This window comes from Melopsittacus undulatus, chromosome 9, assembly GCF_012275295.1.
Source record: "Melopsittacus undulatus isolate bMelUnd1 chromosome 9, bMelUnd1.mat.Z, whole genome shotgun sequence".
In the NCBI taxonomy this organism is placed as follows: domain Eukaryota; kingdom Metazoa; phylum Chordata; class Aves; order Psittaciformes; family Psittaculidae; genus Melopsittacus; species Melopsittacus undulatus.
This window is the reverse complement of record NC_047535.1, coordinates 18,056,074-18,075,820: the sequence shown is the minus strand read 5'-3', so window position 1 is coordinate 18,075,820 and position 19,747 is coordinate 18,056,074. Positions and strand designations below refer to the sequence as shown.

The window sequence follows — 19,747 nt, the reverse complement described above, 5'->3', positions numbered from 1 at the left end:
TCAGTGGGCGCTGGATTAAGTCCTGATGCATTTCTGCACTATAAAGAGACCAGTTATCTATTGTTAATTGTAGGACATAAAGTGGCTGAGTGAAGGGGCTCATTCATAATGCACATGCAAGTAGTATTATCACTGCCATCAATTGCTCATTTGGAAAATTCACTGCTGTACAATGCAGCTGAACAGAACATGTAACGAACAGTGATGCTGGGAAAAACAGGATTTTAACAGGTAAAACAATGGAATTGAGATACTCCTGATGTCTCCACAAATGTCTGGACAGTAAAAAAACAGCAAAGACTACTGATTTTTTTGTAAGTCTCCATACACAAACACACCCCCAATCTATGCACATACTAACAGAGCAGAACTACACATACTTTGATTTTGCTGCCCGCAGTGGTAGGACGGCCCTTCTTGTCCACTTGAAGATTTTCAGGAAACAGAGCCTTTATAAAAGGCCTAAGAAACAATTAATAAAACAGCATTGGCATGGAAAAAAAAAACAATGCAATGCAGGAATGTTAAGGAATATGCTGTAAAAGTTGATAGTTGAGCAGAATATACATAGCTATTTCTATTAAACTTGAGTTGTATCAAATCTATTTAAAGCTTAGTATTTCCCATGAGCTTCACTCCTCACAGAGATACATTGCTGTTCTAGTGAGCCCTAGAAGACATGATACCAGACTTCTAGACTCAAAGGAACACACATTTCTCAAAAAGTAAGCCTCAGTTAATTAAAACAAGTAACAACAACAACAACAAAAAAGTTATTTTATATGTTACAGTGCCTGCCCTGAGACAGTGCCAAATCACTGGTGGCCTTGTTCGAGGGCTCAAACAGCTGTCATTATACCATTTGATTCTGACACTGCAGTACCTTACTTACTCATGTTTGCAGAAAACGAAGGTCAACATAATGCAAGTGATATTGTTCTACTGTAGTGATGTTGTTTTATTTCCACTTTTATGCAAATGAGTTCACGAGTTGCAAAGTAGAGAATTCAGGCCCTCTGCACCCATCTGAACTAACACATTATTCCTAGCTTTAAGCAAGTTTTGCTTACGTACAAATCACTGCTCTGCATGAGTTCAATCAAGTCCATGAAAAGAACATCCCGATTTCTCTCGCAGAATCCATCCATATCATAAGATACCTGGGCCAAGGTGGAAATTGAGTGTTTGTGGTAAGTTGAGAACCCAATAATTAAAGAAAATTTAAATTCTGTCCTCCCAGTAGCTGTTCCAACTTTTTGGTTAGTCTGGTATAACACAATACTACAATGATCACTACCTCTTGCATATACTATTAGTTAACTCACAACAAACAAAAGGAATTTCATCTATGTATTTAAATTCAGTGAGAAAGATTGTTATGGAGCAAGTAAATGGAATCTGACACTAGATTAAAGAATTAAAGTCAATTTAATACTGAATTTTATTGAATGGGAATTTTTGCATTAAGGGTTTACCTTTACTAACTGCAGGAAATCATGAACAGTCTGAGAAATATATCCAAAGAAGACAGAACTGTACATTAGGTTCCCAGTTTAAGTATATCATCCCCTAAGGATCATTTTTCTATTTGAATTCTTTGAATTTACTGCTACTATAACCAGCAATTAAGATTATAATTACATAAAATACTAAGGTCATTTATTTATTACATTTAATATTAAGTTTGGTAGGTTTGATAGCAACAAGGCCCAGACTCAACTCTAAGGAAGGGACATGTGTTAGGGCATATTTGTTCCAAGCTCCCTACATTGTGAAAGGAAGACACCATCTCCTGAGATACTCTCCCTACCGAAAATCAAAACAGCCCTCTACAGGGCTTCCTTTCCCTTCATTACTGTTTTTTCTTTATAAATGCATTATGCAGAATTCAGTGATGATTTTCCATGTTACCTTTCCAGCATAATGATGAATGATAAATCCCTGGTTCCAGCTGTTGAAATGTTCATGAGTCCCAATCTGCATCTGGAGTTTTTGAAGTAGTGTTTGGTCAGCTCCTTCTCCCACTGCATGCATTGTGGCACACACATCATCTAAAATGCTCATAATCCCTGGGGGATTCTATTGCATTGGAAGATAACAAAAATGGCAAAAGAAGTGAGGAAAGGATTATGATGCAATTTTTTCCCCCTGAAAACAGAAAAATACCTTTTCTACAAAAAACACTAGAACAAAGCCACAGCAGGAAAAATTCCTCCCACCAGTGGAGTTCATAGTAGAGATTAATCTGCATGCGTAAGTGTGCAGTTTAAGGAGAGATGCCACTTCATGAAATGATAGTGACAGTGGGAAATCAATGATGGCCGTTAAACTAAAACAAGACACACACCCTTTCCAAATGCCCAACATTTGTTTTAGTTTTTAATTCCCTCACAAAGCAACCTTCTTTCTTGTTTCACAAAAAAAACAGCTTGTGTCTGATATAAGTATTTAAACTCGCATGGTGTAGCGTGACAAATTTAAGAGCTATCTACAACTGTGATATAAATCCTGTCTTCCTAGCTACCCTGATACAGATAGAAGATAGGCTAAATCTGATCAGCATTTAAGCACAAGTCACTATAGTTTTTTGAACTACTGTTAAAATTACCTGGTTTTCATGACGACAAAGAACTAGCTGAAAACCAACCTACTTCTGTTCTAAAACATTTGTTGTCATCGCAAATCAGAAGATGAAGACTTTCCGTGGAGCAAAGTCACAAATTTCTTGTATCTACAACACTTCCCCACATTCCCTCTTCATTTGTTTCTGCTTAATTTGCAGAACAGAGGAAGTGGGTACTGTAGCTTCCCCAGACAGAAATACATCCCCCAGGGACACAAAGAGCTGTATCTGATGTACAGTAGAATACATCATGAAGTGCATGATAAAGTTAGGTGAATAAAATTTTAGTTTCCATCATGACTTCTTTAGTCACACATCAATCATGCTATCTTATGGGTCTCTCATTGGTCAACATCTTGGATAACATACATCTTGGATGATATATATCTTAGTGCTCTTGTAAGCCATCTTATGTAAGATTTATATATAGGTTTAGGATGACTCAGTAACAGAACAACAGTATTTGCATTTTTCCTATGAACATTCTTGACAGCAAAGCAGTTGCCCAAATACTTTAGAGAAAAATCTTATTGCTTTTTCCATCTGTCTGTTCGAAATACTTACCACTTTGTTCTCTATAAGGTCACACACTATTTTGTTGTTGAAGTAATCTATTGGTGTCCACCTGATTCCTTCTTGCACATATTCTTCCTGTTGAGTAAAAATACAGATGCACTGCAGATGTAGCACTAGTTTTACAATGCACTACCTATACACAAACTCCACACTAACTCCTGTTCAGAAAGACTCATCAAACGGGAAACTGGGGAGAGGTGGGAAAAATGACCCTTATGATAGTTAAATCCATTCTCTACTGCTAAAGATATGAATCAGAATCTGTCTCTCCACACATTCTATTGTCATTCCTAGCCCTTGAATAGTTATTGGTAAGGATTATTTCATCAGTGCATTCACTGTCAAAGTACTTTGCAAGTGACTTTTACACCATCTTGACAGTGCACCTAAGCACCCATATCCTAATCTATTCTAAAAATTCAGACTATGATGGGCTTATCAAAGGATCAGACCCCCAGAACAATACATTCAGAAATGCAAATGAACTGGAGAAAGAGCTCTACTTGTATTTCTGTACACAATCACTGTAACCACCAAGAGACTGGGGGGTGGGAGAGGGAAAGAGGGGAAATCACACTAAAATCAGGTTCAATTCACCACTCAGTTGCATACATATGAGTTGAGCTAGACACTTAGCAGGTCATTTGTGCACTCAGCTGCAACAATCAGTTACTTTTATACAAAGGCATTCTTGAAAAAGTTGTCCTAAAGCTGGTGCCAGGCCTGAGCTCATGCTGTATATACACTGCTTCTGTCTCAACTGCATTCTGTCTGCCCTCCCATGCAGAAGCTCACACTCTTTATATATAAAGTGAGATTTTGCAGTAAGACTGTGAGCAGAGAACTGCAAATACTTTCAGAAGTATTTCTGCATGTCTCAGTAATGTAATTCACCCATATATATTAACAAAAATAAACGGGTGTTGAGGAAATTAAGAAAAAGCATTCCCATTTAAATGTGTGTCATGTCCAATGTCCAAGAACAGGGATGTCCAAGCACAGGGATGGAACCAAGCTGCGGTTTTCCACTTCTATCCATGAGTCAGAATATGCAGCAAGTCTGGGCAGAGTCATATGACTACATTAGTAAGTAAACTGTGATGGATTCAATTCTGTGCTACTGTAGTAGAGAAAAATGCCTGTAGCTAAAACTATTCACAGTTTTAAGGTCAGCAAACAAGAAAGGTAATTTTTTTCTTTGTCTTGCTTAGCAAGGCAAACGTTGTTAGCAGACAATGAAAACTCATTTTTTCCACCAACTGAAAAAGCAATTTATAGCTCATTTAGGAATTCAAAGACAACAAATGTCTGGTTACCTGTTCTGCCTTCAGTGTCAGTTCAATAAAAATCTGCTGTAGCTTTTCATTAACGAAGTTGATGCAAAACTGTTCAAAACCATTTTTCTATAGAAAAGGAAACAATTTAAAAATTAGTCTCATGCTTTATATGCAGTTATTCTTAGTTCTTATGCTGGCAATAAGCTTCAAAGAAACACTGTCAATGACGGATGGGTTGCTGACTTTATAGACATTCTGCATAATCTCAGATCTTTTAAGATCACTGACCTAGTTTCTTTGAAGTTTCTTCCATACTTTGTGTTTATTAAGTGAGACATTACCAGTGAGAACTCAATGTCCAGGAAGCTGGGTTGGGTTCTGGCCACAGGATTTGTTTGGGTTTTTTGTGGTTTGGATTCTTTTTCGCCTCTAAATAAAAAACTCTCCCAGGTCAGATCAGCTCAAATCCCGAGTATTGCACTGCCTTACCTGGAATATTTCAAAGCCATAAATATCAAGGACGCCGATATTATATTCTTCATGGTCCTTCTCCATAGCTTTATTAATAGACTAATAAAACAGAAACAAAATGTAAACCAAAGCATAGTTCATACATTTAAAAGATATATTCATATCCTTTAATATTTATATAAAAAAATGTTTATTTTAAAAGAGCATATTTTAATGGAATACAAATATACGTAACAGGGTATTTTACTTTCACTTTTTAACTGAGTGTTATTAGCAGCTAGGAAATAAAGAGTACACCGCCCTGTTTTCCAGGTTAGTGAGCCTTTGGATCTACTGTTTGTAAAAATCTTTTTCCTGTGGCGTAATTGGCTCAGTTAAAAAAAAAAAAAAAGGAAGCCAACAAGAAAAAAAAAACAGCTTGAAGTGTGACACTTGATGCATTTTGCAGATGGCACCATTGGCACCATGAATTTTTTCACCTATTCCTGTAGTCCCCTACTTTGCAGCCTCAGTGCTTGTCTGAAAATAATCCACTACTTAGGAGAAAGTAAGACACAGAGAAGTATGGATGCTGACAGAAAGAAGATGTCAGGTTGTCATATGAGACAGTTGTGGCAGGAGACTGCAAATATAGTGCTGAAAGCACTGCTCATTTGCTTCAAAGAATGTGTAGCACTTGTTATATTGTGCCTTGTATATGATATTTGTGGTCAGGCTCCCATTGCCCTGCTCAGTGCTGCTGCTAAGGTTCAGGCAAGGAAGTAGACAGAATTAAAGAAATTATAGACAAAAAAAGTACTGCAAGAAACATTCCTGGTGTATTTGTCTTCTGTTTTGACATTTCAGTAGATTCAAGCAAATCCAACTTACATCCACCAAGTAATCAAAAACACGGGAATGAAGGGCCTTGGCCAGTGCATCCCTGGTGTAACAGGCTTGTTCCACATTTAACGTTACATTAATGGACTCAGATTTGCCTCCCCACTTGCTGTCCATCTGTCTGCTGGTCAGTTTTTCCTTTAGGCGCTCCTGGTTAATTCCCAGGAGAAAAGCAGGGAAAGCCAAAACTGCAAGAAAGAAAGGGGTTACTGGATTATGACTCACAGACTAAAACAATACAGAATTAAGGGGAAAAAAAACAGCTATATCTCTAATAATAATCAGCAGTAATAAACCTCAGGGGGCAAGCAACTTAAAAAGAGGTGGGATTTATGTTTTTAAAATGTCCTTAATCCCCCCAGGGTCATTTTCAATTCTTTACTTACATGGATTTCCATGAAGATAAACCACCCTGAAGTAAATTAGTTATTTCTGTACCTTTAGTCCTTCAAATGTATAAGCTAGATTAGGTCACAGTTTTGAACTATGTGGTTCGCACAAATTACTCCCAGGGAAGATGGAAATGAAACATAGAGCTCACATACTAAATACAAATTGACACAATTAAAAATCCTTTTAAAATCATGAAATGCTTAAATTGCAATAAGGAAAATGCCATCTGCTTCTGAATAGTCCCTCCCTTTCTTCTTGTAAGTAAAGATACTACAAAGAGTTTTCACCTGCCTTGCCACTTATTTGGTTTTGTTTTTTTAATTCCTTACTCTGGAGGTCACATTGGAAATTCTGGTTTCCCTTGTTTAAAAATAAAGCATAAAAATACATCTGTGCAATAAGCAGACACAAATCTAGTACTCTTTGCATTCTTAACACGTGGTGCAGATGTTAGCTGCAGGTGTCACACACCTTAAGGAACGGAAAATGAGAAATAGCTTAAAAGTAAATGGAACTAGCTCCCGAGGGCAGCTCTTTGAGTTGGTATTGCACCACACAATCTTGTAACAGTGTTTCCTCCACGTTCCATTGCTTTCAGATCTACTTTACTAGTGTGAGGAGGATGTAAAATAATCACTAGGGCAGCAGCCACTTGTCCTTCACACATCTGCAGCGTCACAGCGGTTTCACTAAACCCATCAGTACATTAATCCAAAATTATTTTTAAAACTGCACATAACCACCAGCTCTCTGAAATCTGGTTTATTACAATCAGAAAGCAGACTAAATTTCCTCTAGAGTACTAGGAACCACATAACTAATGAACATTGAGTCACTGGCAACATCTCTGGTAATTCACTGAGAAATCAGGTTGCAGAGTACATAGCAGTCGAATATCAAATGGTTTAAAACTAAAAAGAATGTAAGTATTTATAGACCAAATATGCTCACATATAAAGATACCAGAATAAATATTTAGCAAATACTACTGTAAGAATTTGTAAGAATCACTACACACACCTGAGAAACTCTTCCTTCACAGTGGCTAATGGTTTACTACAAAGAAAGAATAGATGGACACGACTGGTTCTAACTTGTCATTCTTAAGATGCCTGATCATTTTCCCTAGTTAGGAATCATAGAATTACCATCTAGAAATTACTATAAAGCAGGATATGAATGGAACTGAAAAAATGATCCTCAAAGGGCCATCAGTAGCATTCTGTGGAATAGCTTTAAATATAATCTGTGAAGAAAAATAGGTTCATGTCGTTTTCAGAAAGAGTAAAGCAAATCTTTCAATACAATGCAAGTGTGAAGAGGGATGGTCTAAATCATATTCTGCAGTCAGGAGGGAACAAGTAGTATTTGGCATGATTTGCAACATGGAAAATTTAGAATAAATAATGACAATTTTTTTCCCCAAATATTAATTATAATCAAGGACTGTAACAGACAGTAATCACTAGGAGTTTTAAAGAAGCATTTATCTAAATGTCTGGCAAGAATGGTTTGTCTAGATTTGATTCTGACTCAGAGTGTGAGACCAGGGGTTTTGGAGTCTTGAAGAATGGCCTTCTGCATGTTTTTCTGCAGTTGGCTATACAACAAGATCCCTATTGACCAAATTCTTAGAACTTTTTCTTATTTCAGACTTATGCAAAGCATGACTTATCAGTGGTCTTTCTTTGTGTTTTATCTTTCATGGCTATCCAGGCTATAAATGCTTTACTATTTAGTTGGCTAGGACAAACAGTAAACTGGGGGGAAAAATGGAAAAGAGAAGTGAACCCAATTCTTAACTTCATAATGCAGAAATTGTATTAGACATCGCTCTTTCTTCTCCGGCTTGTTTAAAATGCAGTATATTTATGACTAAGTTCTATATTCATTCTATCTGCTATTTTTTTTCAATGTGTTATTCATACACTACTTCTGTATTTATATCCCAGAGAGCAAGAAAAATATGGTGTACATGGCTCATCACAAAAATCCATTCACATTTACCAGCTTATTCTCAGCTCCTGTCTTTTCAGTTTAGTACTTCTTGATGCAGCACTCTGTTATCTATCTTGTCTAGCTATGTCCTGATTTCATTAAAAAATTGAATACTGTGATTCATATGGAAGCACAATAACTCATTTGGAATCATAAAGAATATAAAAATTCCTATACTTTTATTTGGATTTATAAAAAGCCACAAAATGTTGTTCTTTGGGCTCACTTACTATTCTCTCAAATTAAGAAATAAAGGTTAAAAATGACTGATTTTTATTTCCCCATGTTTTAAAATAAATAACAGGAGAGTAATAATGCAGCTGAGAGTGAAGTTGACTAAACAATATATTTTATTCATATTTAACTTAGCTAAAACTAAACAAATGCAGTTTTCCTAAACATAAGGACCATTCTGAAATGAGTTAAGAGAACAGATCGATACGTATAAGCCACTATATATGTTGTGCTTATCCACTGTTGTCCTTAAACGACCAAGGTAACATAAAATCTACATTAGATGCAAGGTATAAATCATGACAAAAATGTTGAAAAATCAAGATCATCTTTCAACATGTTACTGATGTGGGCCTAGCTAATGTAAAACATCAGCACGAGGTGAAGGATGCAAAGCGCATGCACTGTGGATAAGGAAATAATAAATAGTTACACAGTAGATGTACCCAATAAGGAGGTACAGGTTGAGCACTTTGCGAAAAGAAACAGAACTGTAGTATGCAAATTCTGAACACCAATTCAATTTTGAATTTCTGTTTTTAAGGCACCTCTTCTGGATGCCTGTACATATATATGTATATGCCTGAGCACTGACTCTGTGTCTGACACTGGGGATACTCCACAAGTTGATAGCTACTTGCACATGAAAATGAGGTCAAGCAAACCACATCCAAAATGGGTATTTTTATGAATGTGTGGTAATGCATTGAAAGAAGCAGAACTCAAGCTTGCATTTCTCACAATTTCTATCATTTCATACTCAAAGGCTGGAAAAGGATTTCTTTAATTCAAAATTGCACCCTGTTAAGCCAGTGGCATTGTATAAGGCAAAACAGGGGCCTCATTACCATTGCTTCTGGAATACAGTCTACATTAGTAGCCTTGCTCTGTAAGAAATGATGCACTGTGTTTGGATAAGCAGCTCAAGATTGAAGCTCACTTTATGCCATCTGGGCTTCAGCCCATTGCTACTTCTGTAAGAGTTTCCAGAGGTACTTACATTCCTCACTCTCTACTCCTGCATAGTTGCCAACTTCTTTGAAGCTGATGTTTCCCAAATGCAGTATTCCTGCCACTATCTGCAGCACCAATGCCTGTTCCTCTGCAAAGATCCCAATCACGCTCATTGCATGCTGCAAAGAAAAAAATTATTGGATCAACTGAAGCATCTGTTCAATGACTTTCTGTCCTGGGTTCAGCAGTAGCAGGCATTTTTTCTGCTTCTTGGTAGCTGGTGCAGTGCTGTGTTTTGACTTTTGGGCTGGGAACGGTTGCTGATAGCAAGTATGTTTTGAGTTACTGCTCAAATATTTGGTTTGTCCAAGGACTTTCTGAGCCTCAGGCTCTGCTAGGAAGGAGAGACAGGACACCTGACCCAGGCTAGCCAAAGAGGTATTCCATACCATAGCACATCATACCCAGGATGTAACCAAGAGTTACCCGGAAGGGCTGGGACTGTAGGGGTTGGAGGAGGTATCCGTCAGTGCTCAGTCGGGCAGGGTGGGGTGAGTTACGGGTCGGTGGCTGGTGAGATGTTGTATTCTCTTCACTTGTTATTTGCTTTATCATTATTACTATTATTAGTGGTAGCAGTAGTGATTTGTGTTATACTTTACTTATTAAACTCTTCTTATCTCAACCCATGGGGGCTACATTCTTTGGATTCTCCTTCCTAACTCTCCAGGAGTTGGGGGAGCAAGGGGGGGGAGTGAGTGAATGAGCTGTGTGGACTTGGTTTAAGCCACGACACTTTTGTCACAGACGTTCCTTTAAAATATTTATGTTAAAAATCTGGGTTTTGCAAAGAAATTCAAACTCTTAAGGCAACTGAATTTCACTACAACCTGCATTGAACTTTCAAAAGGTACCAGCTGTCCTACTTCAGCATTTCTGTAATTGTCTAATTAAATATAGAAGCATCTAAACCGTCTAAAAGACATCAGCAAAAGAAACTCTGGAAAAAAATGGAAATTACTAAAAACACAGGAACCTGCTCTGATGTGCCATATTAAAGATAAATATTTTCATTGAAAAATAGACAATGAACTTAAGAGACAATGAATTTATTCCTTCTACACAGACAGTTCATCTACTGAGACCAAGAATTGTGAAGCTGTACTGAGTGACTCTAAAACGCAGCATGGTCTGCCTGGGTTAGGCTGTGAATTTCAGAAATTTACTAGAAAATAATCCACAAGACTAGGGTTTGGAGCCTAAAGTATGTGTAGTTTAGAATGTCTTCTCAACTGATTAAAGCAAACCTAAGCCATGTGTTTTGTGCAGGCTTGTTAAGCTGCAACATAGGAGCTCTTCAGGGTTACATATGTCCCACAGGGTAAAATATAGTTTAAGTTATACCTACATTAATTTCTCATTCCCCCATTAATACATCAATGTCTTTGCTACAAATGAACAGTAAAACAGACATACATCAAGCACTATGCACATCATAAAGTAAAAAAAACTCACCAGTGTTTCTTGGAAATCTGATTTGTCATTAATATCATCAACCTTGTAGGACCCAGACAGACTTAGATAATAATAGTAGTCCATACCGGTAATGCCAAGACTGCTTTTTTGTTCTGAGGAAGCCCCTTCAATTAGCTGCAAAATAGAAATCCCCAGAATAGGTGTCATACAGGGATCTTCAGCAAAGATGGGACAGGTTGGAAACAGATGTGTGAGCCTGAAATTACTGGAAGGGACAGTTCTGGCTGTGCCAGGTATGTATCCTTCCTGTCCTTTGTTAATTGTTAAACCCAAAAGACCAGCTTTCATTCCCATTCCCACAAATGGTTTGGTTCTAACTTCTGCATCTAGTAAAAAGCAAAGTTTGTGACTGACTTGAATGCCTTCCTTAACTCATACACTTACAACATGGGTTTTGCACCTGCAATGTCTTATCTAAATTCTCAGGAGCATCATGTTTTCTACACCTCACGAAAGTAGGCAGAGTTGAAAGAACATCCTGAAAAAAACATTATTTGTGACTCTAATTGCGAGACCAAGTATCCTTTTTGTCTATTATGGTATACATTCAGCAAGCTTCGAACTGTTCGGATGCTATGCTGATTTGAAGCATGGATCTAGTCACACCTTTTCGCATCATTTAGGCCAACAGGGCCAAGGCTAAATAACAGTAGTTAAAAAAAAGTTCCCATACTCTCAGTGAAGCCAGAGAAGTTCCTCAGTCCTACGTAAGATCTACACAGTTGTGTACAAACATGGCTGCAATAAGAAGGAATGAACAAACTAACCAACTTCAGAAAAGAATTTGAAATACTGAAGTATTTTTGTTCTGGAGCTGCAAGGCAGGTAAGTAGGTCTATGTTAGATGGTACCTTAACAAGTTGCCAAGTTTCCTGGTCATGTCCAGATTACCTTCTGCTGTGTACATTTAGTAATCTCACTGTGTGGAGCATGACTTTTCAATCAAAAGGAATAACTTGTCCTAGTTATTTTAAATATCTGGGAAAGGACCTATACATTTCTGACCTGGTAAAAAATGTGAAAGCTCCTCTCTCCAGGATTCCTCATTACAACTCGAGACTTTTCCAGTAGGAAGTTGGAGATTTTCCCTCCGTCTGGCTCTCCGCCTGGGCTAAACTGGATTTCAAAGTATTTGCCCTGCAATAAATAATTAGAGCTGTTGAACAATTAGTATATACAAATCTGAAATCACACACTTGTATGTTGCTGCAAGGAAGGTTACTAGGATATTTACTCTACGGACGCAGTGACCCAGCTGCCTCAAGGTATAACCTAAGCTTCCATTTTTGAAGTACTGCTTATCTTTCTTTATACATTTACACAGTGCTAGACTCTGAATAATACATCATGTATTAATGCAAATGTAGAGAGGAAGTCAGCGGCTTCTTTTAGCTGCTGAGACTCCTGCTTGGTGTAAAGGAAGCCATAAGGCCCACCTATGCAGGAAGTAAATTGAACAGATTTACAACCCATGGCAAGTATAATGTTCTGCTTGGAAGGAAGGTAAACCAATTATCTTTTTCTTCCAGGGAGGATATTAATTGCACTAACACTCATATTGGCAGAAGAACAAATCTTAGGTTTGTAAAGCCTATGTATAATTTAAAACAGAACCTATAGTACATTATCTAGTGAACAGTCATTTCACAATGATTTTGACTATTTTATATTTGTACAATAGACAAACTCAATACCTGCCTACTTTCTGTACATATTAATAGAGGCCTTTCCCATCAGACAACTAAGGGCAGTTTCATCCATTTAAAACAAAACAAAACAAAAAACCCAAACAAACAAAACAAAAAAAAACCCCACAAAAATAAACAAAAAAACCCTTTATCTTCTTTTGTATTTTTTTTAATGTATTACTGCATCTATTTTGCTGACCTGGAAAACTGGCCATTTTGCTGCTGATAAATTATTTGTTTGCAGACTTAACATGCTATAAATAAACTGACCAGTACATATTGTAAAAGAACCAAATGCACAACCTATACAGAATGAAACAGATGCCTCTTAACACCATGCTTCAAAACACACTTTATATTTTATTGAATTCATTTGTAATCAATGTATATTATACTCCTGAAGAGTGTCTCCGTAACAGAAGTTGGAAGAATAAAGTTATCTCTACAGTAAAAGGACTTACAAATCTGCTGGAGTTGTTGTTCCGTACAGTTTTTGCATTCCCAAAAGCCTCCAGTAAAGGGTTGGACTGCAGAATAATATCTTTAACATGCTAAAATTTCAGGAAAAGCAGAGAAATAGAGATTCAGAAACAGACATTTTCAAAGTTCTTAAATATTTTCCAGAAACCCATGACATCTGAGTTATATATAAAAAAGCCAGAAATCCTGCATCTGTAAGAAACCCTCTTGATCAGATAAGGAACCAAATCTAACCAGCTTGTGTTTTTCAGAGCTTCTAGTTCCTACTTTTTAAAGAAAAACCTACAAAACTGAACAAACTGCCTACAGAAAATGGTCCTTCTGTTCATCGTTCTGTCAAACAACACAGCCAATAAATTGAACTGTTTTTTCACCATCTTGATTTTAAACAATTTCTTTCTTACATATGAGCATTTAAATCTTTCAGGGGGACCTGGAACCACAATCAATGAAGTTAGAGCAGCATGAAATGTAAGAGAATGCAGGTGCTTCAGCAGCCTGTCTTGGGATCAGTAATGCTGCTATCTAGTTGTCTCAGAAAGCAACTAGGCATATTACTATTGTCTCTTCTTCTGATCCTAGGAGATGGAAGTATGGAGAAGACATTAGGTTTGAACAAATTCAATGCCTGCTGGGTTGTGAAGAGAAGACCGAATTTTATCTCAAATGCTCAAGGCAACTTACCAACTTCATCAACTGGTACCTGGGAATCACTAGGAATATTTTTTTATTTTGTACAAAAAGCCAGAATCTTTTAAACAAATAAAATATTTACTTAGAAAATATGATTATACTTATTTCAGAAATAACACAATGCATACTTTCTCTGGGTCATTCTCTTGGTTACTGAATTATTCTCTGCAATGTTCCCAGTATCACTATTGCACAAAACTAAGCAGGAAGAACATAACATCAGAGACTGCAATAAAGGAAAAACTAACAGTAAGCACTCAAAAGAATGGACTGGCAAATGCTGCTACTATCTACCTACCACTGCCTGTCAGCCAATGTAACATCATCAAGGGAATTTTTACAGCTAATTCACTCAATTAGCTTTAGCTAATAGGTTTTGATAGAGCAGACATTGATAGCATAGCTATTAACAAAAGCAACTATTTGTTGTTTCAGCAGACTTTCAGATTCTGTAATTTTTACTAGATAACCTCAGGAAACAAGATGATACTCCTGCTGCTGGCTCTATGATGTATGCATACAAATCAGAGCTTTTATGGAAATAACAGAACCCCAAAAAGCCATCTCAGTGTTCAAGAGAAAGCAAACAACAAAGGAGGAAAACTGCACACATCTACTAAGAGGAGGTTGATTCCTGTTCTTAATCTAGTTAAGAACAACAACTACAGTACCTTTACCCCTTAATTTTAAATAAATAAATGAAATTGCTTGTAGAGATAATTCAATAAAAGAGCTACAAATCTCTCAGCAGAGCTGAGTCTGCGGATTTTTCTCATACAGCTCTTGTCACATAAGCAGCCCAGCAAGCAAGCAGGTCACTGCCCGCTTCAGCTACCTCTGCTATTGAGGGCTTGTAAGTATTTCTAGCTGCTCAGCCATAAGCTTCTTCAGTAGAGTGCTTCATGTTTACCAAGACACACTCTTGTCATATAATGTTCAAATATAGAGACTATGCTTATGCTTCAGTATTACTCTGTATCAACTCACCTGTACTTTAGGGCCACCTCCTGAAATTTTTGAGATATAACTCATTATGTATTTAGCTGCTACAGTCTTCCCAGCACCACTTTCCCCACTACAAAAAAAAGAAACACAGTAATGTACATATTAGTTTTTCAGTAAATCTAGAATGAAGTAATTTGAGGTTTATCCTGTTCAATCAAGATTAGGTACCTTAACAACAAATAATAATAAATATGCACTGTATTTACATCAGGTAACCCAGTAATACATAGCCTGTGGTACAGTACAGCAGCATGGTGCTTGGATATGTTTGTGAATAAATAATTTTTAATACATCATCTTGCATGGACACCAGAATCTCTATGGGACTTCACAGCCAGAGAACTATGTAAACTGAAAAATAAACAGACTTTGATCAAGATGCTAAAAAAAAAAAAAGAACAAGTGTGTTAAGAACTCAGTTCCCACCTAAATTTAATGGGATTTCAGATCGCAGCCTAAACACTCATTCAAAAATCCAAACTTTGAATGCCATGCCAGATACCTACTTCATTTCAGGAGTCTTTTGTTTTAGGTGTTCCTGAATGAAATAATGAGACATTATTAATCACATCCTGAATGACGGAAGAACTACCTTCCTGTTCCTATGCCTCTTGACACAGGGTACAAGAAGTCTTAATATCCCATACTAGCTTTCACAATTCCTTCCTTCCGTTATAATACTTCATTTCTATAGTGAATAATGCTTCCAATAGCAGTAGATTTGTCTTCTTGCAATTAGTTAGCTTTGCAAGAGGGAAAGAAGATTGGCATGCCAGACAATCCAACCTCATGCTTTACTTCATACTTTAAAGCTATCTTCATTTCAAAAGAATTCCTCTAGACTGACTTACATCTTGGTCCAAGTCAGCTTTGACCTTAATGAATTTACCCTGACTGGGAACAACTACGCTAATGCAAAACACAACATAGAGATGTTGCTTCAGTGACAGATATTCAAAATGGTTTTTTGTTGATTTTTTTTCCTTTGTGTGTGAAAATCTTTAAGCTCCTCAATAATTTCAGTGACTGTTGATTCTTCTATCCCACACCTACTTGTTCCTGGATATGGATCAGATGCACATCTTTTCCTGCACAAATTTTAGCTACATTTGCCAGAGAAACATCAGCACTTCCTGCACAGGAAAAAGACTTGCTGAGAATGAACAACTCAGAGCTCCTTATCAGCATGAGTAATGGAGACATTTCCAACGGTTTAATTCTGAAAAAGCTCCCCAGGCTGCCAAACTCCAAGTATCATTTTACGTCTTTAAAACTTTCGCGAGTACAGAAATACTGAAAGGCTTTTCTCCTCCCTACAACCACCAAGTTTTCATGCTTTCTTCTTCTCCTGACTGCAGTTTCACAGATCAAACAGGTAAGTGGAAAAGGTGAAAAAAATACTTGATCACTTCATCTGTGAGGCGCAGACCATGATGCTTATCATTCCAAATCATGAAATCATTTTCCCAAGCATTAAGAAGACAGCCTATATTATTGGGTGTCTGCTACATTCACAGGGGCAGATGAGTCTGATTGATGGCAAACTCCATTTTAAAGTTCAGAACAGCAATAGTTTGGTAACTAAAATAACATTGCTTCAAAATTTGCTTGCAGCAAATTGTTCATGCTATTGTCAAAAGACATAGACCAATCTAAAACAAATCATAATCTTGAGTTCATTTATGCAGTGTTCTGCTGAATACAGAGAAGGATCTGGGACCAAATACTGAACTGATTTGATCAGGTATTATTTATCACTCAGTAAAAATGTAACACATTTGTATAAGGCCTTCTTGTATGTACAAATTCTCCTCGTTTGGTCAAATTAAGCGTAGCTTGTATTTCTCACTCCCTAGTCTGCCATGGAAACTGACCTGGAATAATAGAGTTCCATTTTATTGTTAGTCTCTATTTTTCTATAAGTTATATTAAATTACCTTGGCCAGATGACTATCTTTGAGAGTTTGCTTTAGATTTGTGCATGCATACACTTACTCTTTTTTATGCTTTTATTGATCAGAGACTAGTAAATTGCTCCAATTAAATTAGAATAAAACAGGATGATGCATAATTTATGAACCAAAGTAACTTTATCTAATGGGATGGTATCTTGCCCCAGTAAAGCTCAGGTATAGCAGGGAAATTGCAGCATTCCTGCCAAATATTTCTCACAGAAAAGCTTTTTCACACACATTTTACTTCTCTGCTGCTATTAAAACTATTTTAAGAAGATGTAAGAACTAGTTTCTAGCTTGGTAGTTTTAGGTATGTTGGAAGTATGGAGGATTTTTAAGGTTGAAAAAAATATTACAATGGCTTAAAAGTAAATGGATTTTATACTGACATTTTTCTCGAGACTTTCCTCACTAAAAATAAAACAACCACTAACAAGAAGGATAATTCTTTGAAAAAAAACATTGTTCCTTCTAGCACTATTTGCTACTTCAAACAAATGACATTCTGATCAGAAAGTCAATTAACACTTGGCTGAAAACAGAGTAAGACTACAAACACAGAAGGGAAATTTCTTGCTCCTTCCTTCCCTTGCTTCCAGAGAAAATACAATCAGCGATTAGAGAAGTAAGATCAAGTACATAGCTGCCTCCTTCCCTCTAGAATTAATATTCTGAGTGACATCTAATATAGTATCCCTGGCTGTAGAACAATACAAGTACTACTTACCTATATCGCCAGGACAATGCAGAACTGTTAATAACAAATTATAAAGAACTCTTGGTCCTGTAAGAACACTGCACATGTACAACACTCTTGATGTGTTTGGATAAGCTTTTTAGTTTGCTTACATAGAAAATTTACTTTTTCTAATTATGTTCAGAGAAACCCCAGTAGCACAACTTCAGCAAAATATTTTTCCCTTCTGAACCAGAGCTTTAACCTAACTCTTGGTACTGTTTTCAACTTGCGTATCTACCCCTTTCTCATGAAAATTCTACTGTATTTCCAGTTAAGATTCTGTGCAGATGTTTTAGACTTATCAGTCATTTGAGTCTTCTGGAAAGCATAGACACAGGAGCTGGCTAGAAGTCTCACATTAAATTTTGAACTTCAGAGATTTAAGACATATACAAGTTGCTCTAAAAACAGTTGAGGTGGCAAATGATCCTTCCATGAAGACAGATTTGTAGTACTTACTAAGTTGCATTGTCTTTTCAGGTATGCAGTCATCATATATAGCTTTACTGTAACCAAACATGGCGACAGGGATGTCAATATGTAAACTAAAATTACAGACAAGAAGGGCTGAAGAAATGCTTTAAAGCAACTGCAACATCTCCTGGCAGAGAATCACAGAACGAAAGTGAAAATAAAGTCCTTAACTTTATAGAAAGGTAAAACCTCAAGAACACTCCAAAGAAACACATTTATTGCTACATAATAGAAAAATACTAATCATAACCTCCACTCTCTTAATTAAAGGACAGTGATAGTCCAGAAAGGATTAAAAGCCATAACAGACAATCCTTTGTAATTAATTCTTGTTTGGACAACTCCTTGTTGATAGTTTGGAAGTTCCATCATTTAAAGGAGGGAGAAATGCAAACCATCTGCTGTATCAGACGTTTATGAGCTTGGTTCAATACAGACTTAAATTAAATATCATGCCTCAGTAATACAGAAACTGAATGGGAAATCAAACTCCAGCATAAATTACCTTACTCAAGAGTAAACTCCCTTTGTAATTCCACCCCATGCATACAAAACGAGGGTAGAGACGGTGGGTACTGCTCCCTCCTCCTACCTAAGCACATGCTCAGCACCTGCATCCAGCCCAGCCAGAGCCCATCCCATGAACAACCTCATTCTTTACATTGTTCACAGGCATTCAAAATAGCTCCTGGGCCCTCAGCTATAATCAGACACGCCTACATGTAATTTTCTTAATGCATACGCATGTACGCTGCAAATACTCCACTGCTGAAACAGGCTTCCCTGGCCCTGGAAAGGCTGTTCGGTAACAGTTTCTCTTTTAAAATTAGTATTATCACATTAAAAGATTATTTCTGTTTGCTGTCTACTCAGCCTTTCAGAGAACTGTATTTTCTTTCAGATTGGCATTCCTAACCTGTTGCTGACTTTTTGAAGATGCCAAGCTTTTTCTATGGGTGTGTAAATGCATTATGAGGAATTCTGGAATTAGATGTCCTGGCAAAAGGGTGTGCAATCCTCATGCACACACAGGGTCCTGACTATAGCAGGACACTGTAGAGACCTTCCTTCACTTACCAGGAAATCTACACCTAGTCTCTAGGAATGCATGCACCTTCCCACATCAAGAGACAGCTGCCATAGCCACATTTTGTAGGCAGACACAGGTGAGCCCCTTTCCCATCAACCTTGTGTCTCCATTCCTACAACTTCGTATGCATCATAAGCCAGATGTAGCCTTTTTGATCTGACTGTGACTCAGTCCAATCTACACGTTTTCTCTTTACAGAGAAACTCGCTTTTCTTCACGGGGAAAAACTAGCACTGTGGGAGGTCAGGGGGAAGGGAAAACCTGGGTCGGTTTCTGTACTAGCTTGCTCTGTTCCTTCCATTGTACCAGGGATTTTCAGTGAAGCCACTCCAAGTTCAGACTACTTGTAAAGTAGAGAAGCAAACAGGCACCTCATAATAACCATATTGTCTTCATCATCACTCATTTTCCACAGGACACATTTTCATGGCAAAAACTATGGTTCACTGAAACACAAAGGTTCATTTGGAACTGCTTAGGTTCAGCAGACTCCTGTGGGACTGAAGACAGTCAAGACAGAACTTTATTTCAATTTGTTAAGAATCACCAGTTTAGAGGCAGAAATGGTAAAGTTCTTGGCAGCTATTAAGTGAAACTGATGGTGTGGTGGTACACATGACACTAGCTAGAACATTAATTTCATTCAAGAGCTGCAGCATCTTGTGAGCTTCTAGTCTGGCAG

At 37.2% G+C, this 19,747-nt stretch overlaps 1 protein-coding gene across 4 annotated transcripts in view; it reads right to left on the bottom strand.

The window, feature by feature from the left end:
* The window catches only part of MYO1E (myosin IE), an 84,310-nt gene that overhangs the window by 27,948 nt on the left and 36,615 nt on the right, over nucleotides 1-19,747 (bottom strand). For all 4 annotated transcript variants that reach the window (XM_034066006.1, XM_034066004.1, XM_034066007.1 and 1 more), the window contains 12 exons: nucleotides 14,790-14,877; nucleotides 13,091-13,180; nucleotides 11,947-12,078; nucleotides 10,921-11,055; nucleotides 9,452-9,584; nucleotides 5,818-6,014; nucleotides 4,966-5,046; nucleotides 4,516-4,602; nucleotides 3,188-3,274; nucleotides 1,912-2,079; nucleotides 1,075-1,160; nucleotides 381-462 (listed from right to left, as the gene is read on the bottom strand). In XM_034066006.1, coding sequence (XP_033921897.1) covers nucleotides 381-462; nucleotides 1,075-1,160; nucleotides 1,912-2,079; nucleotides 3,188-3,274; nucleotides 4,516-4,602; nucleotides 4,966-5,046; nucleotides 5,818-6,014; nucleotides 9,452-9,584; nucleotides 10,921-11,055; nucleotides 11,947-12,078; nucleotides 13,091-13,180; nucleotides 14,790-14,877 — 1,366 coding nt within the window. The remainder of the gene's footprint in view (nucleotides 1-380; nucleotides 463-1,074; nucleotides 1,161-1,911; nucleotides 2,080-3,187; nucleotides 3,275-4,515; nucleotides 4,603-4,965; nucleotides 5,047-5,817; nucleotides 6,015-9,451; nucleotides 9,585-10,920; nucleotides 11,056-11,946; nucleotides 12,079-13,090; nucleotides 13,181-14,789; nucleotides 14,878-19,747) is intronic.